Raw genomic sequence first — 12090 nt, 5'->3', positions numbered from 1 at the left:
ACATGAATAAATCACACCCATTGAGTACCCCGATGGTTGTGAGATCTCTCAATATAAATAAAGATCCATTCTGACCTCAAGAAAAGGATGAAGAGATTCTTGGTGATGAAACACCATATCTTAGTGCTATTGGGGCAGTAATGTACCTAGCCAACAATACCCGACCATATATTTGTTTCGTAGTAAGTTTATTGGCGAGATTCAGCTCATGTCTAACAAGAAGACATTGGAAATGTGTTAAGCATATATTCAGATATCTTCAAGGAACAATTGATATGGGATTGTTGTATTCTAATGCATCCAAGTCAGAATTGGTCGGTTATGCAGATGCTGGCTATTTGTCTGATCCACATAAAGCCCGATCTCAGACAGGCTATTTATTCACATCTGGAGATAAAGCTATATCATGGAGTTCGATGAAGCAAACAATAGTTGCTACTTCTTCAAATCATGCAGAGATAATAGCCATTCATGAAGCCAGTCGAGAGTGTGTATGGTTAAGATCAATGACTCAACACATTTTGCAATTATGCGGTCTTTCTGTGCAAACTAAGATTCCAACAATATTGTATAAAAATAATGTTGCTTGCATAGCTCAATTAATAAGAGGATATATCAAAGGAGACCGAACAAAGCATATTTCACCTAAGTTCTTTTTCACACATGATCTTCAACAAAATGGTGAGATAAATGTTTAACAGATTCGTTCGAGCGATAATCTTGCAGATTTATTCACTAAGGCATTGCCAACATCAACATTTGAGAAGTTAAGATATAAGATTGGAATGCGTTGTGTCCAGGATATCAAATAAAGTTTTCATCACGAGGAGTAAAATACGTGTTGTACTCTTTTCCCTTAACCAAAGTTTTGTCCTATTGGGTTTTCCTAGTAAGGTTTTTAATGAGGCAACACTCAAGGCGTATTACAAGATATGTGTACTCTTTTTCCTTCACTAGGATTTTTCCCACTGGGTTTTTCCTAGTAAGGTTTTAACGAGGCACATTATCTATGGACATTCAAGGGGGAGTGTTATAAATACATTAATGTGGATGTCATCTGTAACTCTCTTCAAAGATCATCCATAACTCTCTTTGAAGTTCATGTATGAAATAAATGAACACTATTTAATTCATGTAACTTTGAAGAGACATTTTGTAATATAAATAGGCGATGATTATTTTATAAAAGAGACCATTGAAAAGTACAGAAGAAAGAAATAAGAAAGCATTATCTCCCATTTCCATATATCTTGTCTATATATTTATTGTCTGATATTATTTTATATTGCTAATATTTTTATAACAGTTAATAATTTAAAATATTTTTACAAAATTATGATCAAAGAAAATATTTTTGACCAAATAATAATTAAGATAAATAATAATAAAAAATTATATCTAAATTCATACCAATTTTCACTTTGAATCAAGCAAAGTAAAATAGAGGAATTACTTTGTTTGACTATTTTGCTCATAATATATAGTAAGTTATAACAATAAAAATAAACCCCCCTGCTATCTTTTTTTCTCTTATCCACTTTATACCATTGCAGCCATTTTCCATGGCTGTGCAATGCTCTTCTTCTTCTTCTGTAATATTTGCCTCACATTCACCGGCAAAAACCTTCTCTTCCTCTCCCAATAAGACCCTTTTCTTGGGTTTCTCCATCTCTTCAAAGCCCTCCATTGTTGTTGCTAAGACCCATCGACCTACTCAAATTTGTTGTCAAGAAAAGACAGCACTTGTTCCTCTGGAACAAAGATGGATGTTTGAAGACTCTGAAATTAATGGCCCTGTAAGTATTTACAACTTCTCTTTTATCTTTTTTGTTGATTACTTGTCTTGATTTTGCTTTTTTTGCTTTGGGATTTTTGGGTTATTGTGAAAATTGAGGATTTTATAGACTACCCTTTTCTCTTCTGTACTTAAGTTTAGTCATTTAAGGTGTAAAAGACTTGAACTTTAGTCTTAATTTGATATGCATTTGAACTTTAAGGCTCAGGGTTGTTTTGAGATCTATTTAGTTTTGGGGAGAATTTGCTATGTTTGTGATTAAGAAGAGAAGTATAGGTCAGAGTTGAAATTTGAAACCTAGGTAGCTGGCACATATACAACATAGTCAATATAGTCCGACAAGTGGGGTCTGAGGAGGTAGTGTGTATGCTTCATTACACCTTGTGAAATTAGGGAGTCTATTTCTGAAGGACCTCGGCCGAAAAGGAAATACAGTAGTGAAGAAACCATGTTGAAAATAATGGAGAAAAGAACACTAGCAATAACTAAGCAAAAGGTAATAGAAACAACACGTGATAAAAAGTCGAAGAATAAGATAGTAGGAGGGTAATACTAATACATCTGATAGGGAAAACTAGACAGCGCTTTACTACTACTGCTTTGAATTCATTGAGAATCAAGAATTGAGCTCAGCTTCCAGTTAGAGGTACTTTTTCTGGGATATTCGGGTTATTGTGAAAATTGATAATTTTATAGACTATCCTTTTTTCTTCTCGAGTCATAGGAGTACTTAGTTTTCCACATTAAAAGTGTAAAAGATTTCAACTTTCATCTTAATTTGGTATGGGTTTAGACTTTTTTTTTTTTTTTTTGATGACAAGGGAAACCCCCGCTACCCTTTGGGTGCGCACAGGGTAAAACCCCCGCTCCTATGCAATAGCTCGCAAACCACATAGGAGAGGTAACCTGCACTAGGCAAGCCCGATGCGACGAGCTCGACCCAGAGGGCAAAAGTATGGGTTTAGACTTTGCTCAGGGTTGTTTTGAGCAAGATGTTATCTATTTAGTTTTGGGGCGAATTTGCTAAGTTTGCGATTAAAAAGAGATTTATAGATCAGATTGAAACCTATGAACTTGACACATATACCCTGCTTTTGAAATAAAACAGAAAAAAAAAAAAAGCTCTCAGACACAATAACCGAGGAATGGTCTAAATCAGCAGGACCCCCCTCTCCTACGTCCTCCGGTGATCCTTCTGATCACCGGATTTCATTTTCTCTTTTCTTTTTTTCTTTTCTTTCCCACTGTCCTTGCAGGCGAGTTCCAAATGGAAGATAGTATATAATTTGCAGTTGGATTCAAGTCTTACGACATCACAAGAACACCTGGTACGGCGGGAGCATGGTACGACTGGACGGAAAGAAATAGAAAATCTATTACGAGAACGACTTTTAATGAGAAGTCAATGGAATGGATCGTGCAGATTTTACGGGAGGCATCAATGACAAGGGGGAATATGGTGAAAAGATGGAAGAAAAAAGATGGGTTCTCAGAAGTTTTTTGTTCGAGGAACTACAATAAATATGGGCGCTACATCAGTTTAATAAATGTAAAAGGCAGGAGGAGGGAAGTTATCATCATTCCTGAATTAAATTTTAACTCAGGGTGGTTGAGCTTTGCGGAAAAGGTTGGAAGATTCATTAATAGTCGTAGAAAGTTAATGAATGGGGGCAATCACAGGCTGGTGAGCAGAGACATTCCATATGCTACAGTGCTAAGGAGCATTAAATGGGCTAATAAAGATTCAAAACTTGCTAAAAAAGAGAAGGCAGCTCTAAAAAGGGATACAATCTTTATCAACGATGATCCAGAGGAGTACAGTGAAGTGCTCAAGAGAAGTTTGGTAGGTGCATTTGAACCTAGAGCCGGAGAGACAGTGACCCTGTCAGAAATCAGGGGATGGGCTAATCGACTGTGGAAACAAACACACAGCTTGAACATCTACGAAATGGGCAATGACTTCTTTCTATTTGAGTTTGCACTTAGGGTCACAGCAGAGCAAGTGATTGAAGGGGATTGGGAGTGGAGGAATAGTCCAGTTATCCTCCAATGGTGGAATCCAACAATAGGTACGAGATGCGGAAGGAGTAAAGAAAATTCAACTTGGGTAAAAATTGTAGGGTTGCCTTTGCATTTTTGGGATCAGAAAATTTTCAAGGTCATCAGAGATTTCTGCGGGGGGTGGGTAGAGACGGAAGAGGAAACCCAATTGAGGAATCATCTCAAATGGGCAAGAATCAGAATCAAAGGAGATGGAGCAGACATACCCAAAGAAGTGACCATCGACGGGGCTGGAATATGCTGCACGATGCAAATTTGGGCAGAATCGCCGGTAAGAGTATTTGCCGGAGAAGACCTGAACTCCTAGATCAGTACCCAGCGGTCACGAGGTGGAAAATCACTGGGTAAAGGTGAGGCTCCTCTGCAAAGTCAAAAAGTAACTGCTATAGCTGGCAGAGCACGTGTTGTGTCAGAGGCACAAAGTCAAAAAGTAACTGCTACAGCTGGCAGAGCATGTGTTGTGTCAGAGGCATGTGGGCAGTCCTCCAAGTCAAACGAAATAGTGGGCCGGGGCGAGCCCAACTCAAAACAAAGCCCAATTCTAAGATTGGGGCCAGAACAAAATAAAGAGGGGGGCCTGGTCAATAAAAAGTTTGACCTGGCAAGTGAAAAACAGGGGGAATTTCTAGAAGGGTTAAGTGGCATCAAAGAATTAGGGATGCAGTTCTTACATGCTTACAACAAATGGGAAACCTCGAGTATGGTGGAAAACACCGACATCTCAGCTAAAAACAGAGAGCCGGTAAACAAGACGAAAGAGGCTGTTGAACTACTATGCAACAAAGCAAAGGGGATTGATCATTCTAAGGATTTTGGGGAGATTTCAGGGGTACAAGAACTAGTGGAAGGAGGCATGCAAATTCAACAGATTCATGATGCGGAGCCGGTTTCCATACAAAACCTTGGGTACCATACAGACAGCGAGTTTGAAGCATCCAGTTGGATAAAGTCACATATTTTGGAGCTCAGTAAAACTTATGGAGTGGCATTCAAAGGTTTCAGGGAAGAAACACATGCATTACTAATGAAGTTCGATGAAAGGAAGAGTGTGATGGAAAAGAAAGGGGCAAACAGTGCAATGTCAACACCTCGTCACAGAGGAATTGGCAAGAATGAGTTGAAGAACTTACAGTCAGATCTGAACGAGGAGGTCGAAGGTGCAAGGAACAGAGGGAGAGTCCTATCACTAACTCTTAAATGAAAGTAAATATTTTATCATGGAACGTCAGGGGGATTAACAAGATTTCAGCAAGGAATCTGGTTAAGAGCTCTCTTCTAAAATGGAGAGCTGATGTTTATTGCCTTCAGGAGACAAAAATCAGTAAAGATGTAGAGGGGATAGCCAAACAATTGTGGTCTAGTATATGGATGAAATGTGGGTATTCTGAAGCTGATGGTAGTAGTGGGGGGATACTAATTATGTGGGACTCAAGAGTATGGACGGGTAGTTGTGTGGAGGAAGGCAAATACTCAATCACTTACAAATTTGAAGCTGTTCACGATGGTTTTTGTTGGTTTCTTACTGGCGTATATGCTCCACACACCAGAGCTGAGAAACTGGAGTGCTGGGAAGAAATTGCAGCAGTTAGGGAGCTATGTGGAGGCCCCTGGGTCACCTGTGGGGACTTCAACACTGTCAGAACAATGGCAGAAAGGAGAGGATGCAGAAGAATAACCAATGTAATGGCTGATTTCTCGAGTTGGATAGAGGATATGGAGTTACATGACCCTCATCTAAATGGTGGGACCTTTACCTGGTACAGAGGGGCTGGCCACGACAGTGCTGCGAGACTGGACAGGTTTCTCTATTCAATTGAGTGGGAAGTACAATTCAGAAACATAAGGCAACAAATTATGCCTAGAGTTATATCTGATCACAATCCAGTTATGCTACAATGTGGTGATTGGGAACAGAGGAAGGCATACTTCAAATTTGAGAACTGGTGGCTTAATGTAGAAGGTTTCAAAGATTTAGTCCAGAACTGGTGGAATGGTTTTGTTGTGGACGGATGCCCAGATTTCAAATTCAGTATGAAGCTAAAGATGCTAAAACAGAAACTTAAAGACTGGAGCAGTGTAACTTTCGGGGAACTTAACAACAAGAAGAACAGCTTGTTAAGTGAGCTAGCTGAGATGGATCTGATCCAGAACGATAGGGTGCTGACAGAGGATGAGATGATGATTAGAGCAACAGTTCTAGTCGAGTTAGAAGAATTAGCGAAGAATGAAGAATCCCGGTGGAGACAGAAGTCCAGAGTGCTGTGGCTGAAACAAGGTGATAATAATACCAAGTTCTTTCAAAGAGTAGCAACAGCTCATAGGAGGTGCAACACCATCGACAGGCTGATTATCAATGGGGAGGAGAATAAAGATCCAAAAGAAATCAAAGATCATATAACAGAGTTCTACAAGCAGCTATACACTGAATCAGAAAGTTGGAGGCCATCATTTGTGATGACAAATTGCCCAAGAATAAGCCAAGAGGAGCAGGAATGGATGCAGAGACCATTTTCAGAAGAGGAAGTGGTACACATTCTCAAATTGTGCGATGGAGACAGGTCCAGATGGTTTTACTATGCTTTTTTTCAAAGAGTGTTGGGGGATCATAAAGAGCGATGCGATGCAAACAATCCACAATTTCCATCAGAATGAAGTGTTTGAAAGATCCTTGAATGCCACTTTTGTGGTATTAATCCCCAAGAAGCTCGGAGCTGCGGAACTCAAGGATTTTAGGCCAATAAGTTTGATTGGTGGAATGTACAAAATCATCGCTAAGCTGATCACCGAGAGAATGAAAACAGTGATGGGGAGACTGATTGATGAGCACCAAATGGCTTTTTTGAAGGACAGACAAATAATGGATGCCTCTTTGTTGGCAAATGAGTTGGTGGACTCCAGGGAAAAACAAAAAATACCAGGTATCCTATGCAAATTGGATATAGAGAAGGCATATGATCATGTCAACTGGAACTACCTCTGGAAAGTTCTGAGTGAAATGGGGTTTGGGAGGAAATGGGTGAATTGGATCAAGTTTTGCGTGTCAACAGTGAAGTTCTCAATCATTATAAATGGGAGTCCTGAAGGTTTTTTTCAATCACAAAGGAGATTGAGACAAGGAGATCCCATGTCTCCTTTCTTATTTCTCCTAGCAATGGAGGGACTCAACTACATGGTCAGAAAGGCTAATGAAATGGGGTGGATAAGAGGTTTTGGTGCACACACAAACAGAGCCAATAATATGGAGGTCACACACCTTCTCTATGCGGACGACTCTTTAGTGTTTTGTGGTGCAGAAGTGTCGCAAATTAGACATTTGAGGGCAATACTAACCATTTTTGAAGGCATATCAGGACTACATGTAAACTGGCAGAAGAGTTGTTTGTTCCTGGTTAATCAAGTAAATGACATGCAAGGCCTTGCCGACAACCTGGGCTGCCAAGTAGCTTCTCTTCCCACCAAATACCTGGGAATGCCCTTGGGCGCCAAGAACAAAAAATTGGAAGTATGGAGTGAAGTTCTGGAGAGAAGTGAAAGGAAGCTGACAAGGTGGAAGAGTCAATATTTATCCCTGGGAGGTAGATTGATTCTCATAAAATCAATTCTGGATGCACTTCCGACTTATATGTTAAGTCTTTTCCCACTACCAAAAAGTATTGGAAAGAAACTCAAGAAGCTGAAAAGGGTCTTCCTCTGGCAAGGAAATAAAGAGAAGCAAGGATACAACCTGGTTAAATGGGAAGAGGTGACAATGAGCAAAGCACAAGGAGGTTTGGGCATTAAGAAATTGAGTACTCAGAACACTAGCCTGCTGCAAAAATGGTTGTGGAGATTCTGTTGTGAAGATATGGCATTATGGAGGAGGTTTATTGCAGAGAAATATGACCTACAAAGCAACTGGATAACTGAAGAGGTGAATGGCACTTTTGGGTGCTCTGTATGGAAAACCATCAGGAGGATGTGGCCTGATTTCAGTGCAAAGGTGACCTTCAGAGTGGGGAATGGTTTGAAGACCAGTTTCTGGAACGAGACCTAGTTAGGTGACGTAAATCTGAGGACACTTTTTCCCGATCTGTACATTATCAGTCTACAGCAGAATGACACTATAGCGCAAATGTGGACCCCTCAAGGTTGGGACCTTATGTTCAGAAGGGCTCTAAATGATTGGGAGGTTGGAAGAGTAGCAAACCTACTGCATGCTTTAAACTTGTTTCCAGGCACTGTCACAGAGCCGGACAAACCAGTTTGGAGACTGCATAGCAGAGGGGTTTTTACAGTTAAATCATGCTATTGGGAGAGGAATACCAATCATCTCCTGACAACAGTTTGGCCTTGGAAATTAATCTGGAAAATTAAGGTTCCTTTAAAAGTTGCATGTTTCACTTGGTTGGTAATTAGAAGAGCTTGTCTCACCCATGAAGTGCTACAAAGAAGAGGTATACAGATCTGCTCAAAGTGCTACATGTGCGGACAGAAGGCTGAAGTAAATGGTCATTTGTTTCTGCATTGCAAGATAGCTACAGATCTGTGGAACATGTTCGTTTGTATACTCAGGGTTAATTGGACAATGCCCAGAACCACTTTTGAGGTCCTAACACACTGGCAAGGAATTGGAAAGAGAGGATCAAAAGAAGACTGGTGGAAAAATATCCCTGCTTGCATATGGTGGACACTATGGAAGGAAAGAAATGGGAGATGTTTTGAAGGAAAGGTTAGCAGCCCAGAGGAGATCAAGATGAAATGCCTTAGTCTTTTGTATTTTTGGTGTAAGCAAAATTTAGTGGGGGAAGTAGATAGCCTTGTGGAGTTTAAAAGCCAATTGTAAAGTTAGTTTTGTCTTTTTGGATTTGAGTATGATGGCACCCCCGGGGGTTTGTAAATCCCACCTCATCGATTTTGATGAGGTCTTTTGTGTGAATACAAAGTTACCTATTTCAAAAAAAATATACCCTGCTTTTAAGTTCAATTGAGAATCAAGAATTGAGCTCCGCTTCCAGTTAGATAATTTTATAGACTATCCTTTTTTCTTCTTGGTTCATAGGAGTACTTTGTTTTCGACATTTAACTTGTAAAAGACTTCGGCTTTCTTCTTAATTTGGTGTTCAGTTAGACTTTGCTTGGGGTTATTTTCAGCAAGTTGTTATATCTGTATTTTTTGGGCAGAATTTGCTATGTTTGTGATTTAGAGGAGAACTATAGGTGACGAGTTGAAACCTAGGTTGTTGGCACAAATACCATGCTTTAAGTTCATTGAGAATCACGATTGGGTTAAGCTTCCAGTTAGTTGTTTTAGAGGTACTTTTTCTGTTGGTCAGAACCTTACCGTTGATATCTTTGATTACTTCTTATTGTACCTCGGCATTTATTTCTTCTCTTGCCCACAATATACTACTTGATGTGGAAAGCAGTAAAATACAGAACTACCACAAAATCTGCTGTCCCATTTCTTCTTTAATCCCGACTACCTAAGCTAGCTTCTGTTGATAATGCTCAATGGTTCTTCTGATACCTGAAATACGAGATGTCAAGGGCCATATCAAACTAATGTAGAGCAATTATCACTGACTTGTGGCGATTAAAAGCTCAGGCAGCATTTAAAGGAAAACAAAAGGGGGAAAGGCTGTGGGGCAATGCTTTTGAGAAGTGAACTTAACAAAGAACATATTTCCTTGCTTTAATTATGCTTCAGTGGTTTGACATAACTTTTGATCTTAATGAGTGCATAGAAGAGTTTTTATCTGATGGATGTCATTGTGTTTTTCCTGCATCCAGGACATTTGGAATGAAACATGGTATCCCAAGGGTGCAGACCATGTGAACACAGACAAACCTTGGTACATTGTTGATGCCACCGATAAAATTCTTGGAAGATTGGCATCAACTATAGCAATACATATCAGAGGGAAGAATCTGGCAACATACACTCCAAGTGTGGATATGGGTGCATTTGTAATAGTGGTATGTTCCTGTGGGATTTCACTGGGTATGTTGTTGTTGTTGTTGTTGTTGTTGTATGTTCCTGTGCTAAATGCTTGTTCATTTCTCTGCATTGTGATTAGAAAGAAGAAGAGACAACCGGACAAGTCCTACTTTTCGTATTAGGACTTTCTGGTTCTATTAAGGCCTCTCTTTGATTCTTAATAGAATATAGGACATGTAGTTTTAAAAGACTTTGATAGTTGGTAATAGGCCATGAAAATATGATGTGGGAATTGAATTTTTTTTTTCCCTTTTACATTATCATGATAAGTGGCGAATCCACCATAACTTTACGCTACCACATGCATTCTCTGAAGGTTTCTTCATGCTGCAATGTTCTTCCTTTTTCATAATTGGTCAAGTGGCAATATCTTTTCTCTTCTAGTTCCCCCAGCTTATATAGAATATTTAAGTATAAGTTTTTCAATTTATATAGGTCTGGTTTAAGAAATTTGGAAGTATTTTTGTGCTCTTTTTAATTTTCTATTCAAGCAAACCTTAAGATTTCTTCCCTTTGGAACCAATTCTTTTTAAAAGAAAAAGTGCAACAGGCCCCTTCGAGGATATCCGATAAAAAAAATTCATGATATCCAGACAGTTTGATCTTCATATCAGTATGATATTGATTCTAAGGTGCGCCACCAATTTTTTGATATGCAGATCACTCTGCTTCTATAGGTTTATTAAGAATGGAATGTGATTTCTATTTAGAGGTCCACCCGCTCTCCTTATCCTTTCTCTTTTCCTCCTATTTGAATATTGTTGATTAATATATGGTTTTGCATTATGCATATTTTATGTTCAACTATGTTGAGATCTCTGTGCATAAGAACCTTGGTGATGCTCATTTCCTGCCCATTCCTTCTATTATCTCTTTGCTGGGATGGAATTCGTAAGACACTTCTAATGCCGCCTTCCGAAGTCACCTAAGTAATAGAATATGGATGTTGTCAATTTATGTCTTCTGCCTGCTTGATAAGTGTCCATTTCATCATTGAGTTGGTAATTTCACTCGATAACGGTTAAATTATCCTGATCTCCTTTAAATGTAAACTATCTGCTATTGCACGGTTGCTTTAGTATCTGAGCAATTGTCTTTGTAATTGAACATCAAAAGGTTAATGCTGAAAAGGTTGCTGTATCTGGGAAGAAGAGAAACCAAAAGCTTTACAGGAGGCACTCAGGAAGACCTGGTGGGATGACAGTAGAGACTTTTGATCAACTTCAACAGAGAATTCCAGAAAGAATCCTTGAGCATGCTGTCCGTGGCATGCTCCCTAAAGGGAGGGTAAGTCTGTGTTACCTTTTGTAGAGATTCCATTCACTCAATGACCTATAGTGATGTTTCTCTGCTGTGTCAATTAAACCAAGGAGATATTGTACAGTGTCCTTATCATGTTGGACTAGGAGTATTAGAGTTTGGGACTCCCATACTAAAATTCCATTTCCTCTAGCATTTCAACAACATACAAAGTGTAATCCCGCCGAGCTTACCCCTACCTTTGAGGGGTAGAGAAGTTGTTTCTGATAGACCCTCGGCTTAAAAGGGAGGTTATTCATAATACCGCCGACTTTACCCCTACCACTCGTTCAAAGGGCAGGAAAAAAAATCCCTTTTTTGTTTGACAAGAGATGAGAGGAAAACAAGAAAACTTTTCCTCACTTTCTCTTCTATTTTCTTTAAATGAACCAGTTCTAAATTGTTTTACTTTTCTGTTTGTGCAGCTTGGTAGACAATTGTTTAACCATCTTAAGGTGTATGAGGGTCCAGATCATCCTCATGACGCGCAGAAGCCAATCGAGTTGCCTATACGAGACAAGAGAATACAGAAGCAACGGTGAACTCCAGTTTCCGTGAAATGCCATTGAGAGATCAGCCTGCAGCTTCTCATTTCCCATTTCCAGCTGTTTTTTGTTGTCCAGTACAAATCTATTTGATTCCGGAGCTCTTGTTTGTGTAGGTTTGTTAAGCAAATGAGCATTCATCTTCTGGTTTCAGTTTTGTGTGCGAAATTCACACTTGTTTGACCTCCGTTTATAGTTTGGCCTAACTATGCCCTTACTGTTACTTCTTTTATTTTGGTTTTCCATTCGGTGTTCTGAGCCTGTATTTGAGCCCCACTAAATCCGGATGTGCACTGCAGGGCCATTCAGGGTGACTCTCCCAACAAGATTGTCTCCATACCCAGGGCTCGAACCTCCTTACCGTTACATAGTTGCTCTACATATGACATTATTTCACTAATGACGCCAGCTGG

The 12090-nt window shown here is 39.5% G+C and overlaps 1 protein-coding gene across 1 annotated transcript; it reads left to right on the top strand.

Annotated features, from left to right (window-relative positions):
* Nucleotides 1-1511: 1511 nt before the first annotated feature.
* Nucleotides 1512-11920, top strand: LOC125876779 (50S ribosomal protein L13, chloroplastic). Its single transcript, XM_049558027.1, has 4 exons — nucleotides 1512-1796; nucleotides 9626-9811; nucleotides 10950-11120; nucleotides 11558-11920. Exons 1-4 carry the CDS (start codon nucleotides 1563-1565, stop codon nucleotides 11672-11674), a joined length of 708 nt encoding a protein of 235 aa, XP_049413984.1. The 5' UTR covers nucleotides 1512-1562; the 3' UTR covers nucleotides 11675-11920.
* The last annotated feature ends 170 nt before the right edge of the window (nucleotides 11921-12090 follow it).

The sequence above is a fragment of the Solanum stenotomum genome, chromosome 9, assembly GCF_019186545.1.
Source record: "Solanum stenotomum isolate F172 chromosome 9, ASM1918654v1, whole genome shotgun sequence".
In the NCBI taxonomy this organism is placed as follows: domain Eukaryota; kingdom Viridiplantae; phylum Streptophyta; class Magnoliopsida; order Solanales; family Solanaceae; genus Solanum; species Solanum stenotomum.
Note: the sequence above shows the minus strand (reverse complement) of the source record. Positions and strands in the feature narration are given on the sequence as shown.

Bases quoted from the DNA above. Each gene is read 5' to 3' on its own strand.
- LOC125876779 (XM_049558027.1), top strand. From the start codon at position 1,563: ATGGCTGTGCAATGCTCTTCTTCTTCTTCTGTAATATTTGCCTCACAT. The intron at 1,797-9,625 runs GTAAGTATTTAC...TCCTGCATCCAG, and splicing joins ACTCTGAAATTAATGGCCCT to GACATTTGGAATGAAACATG. The intron at 11,121-11,557 runs GTAAGTCTGTGT...CTGTTTGTGCAG, and splicing joins GCATGCTCCCTAAAGGGAGG to CTTGGTAGACAATTGTTTAA.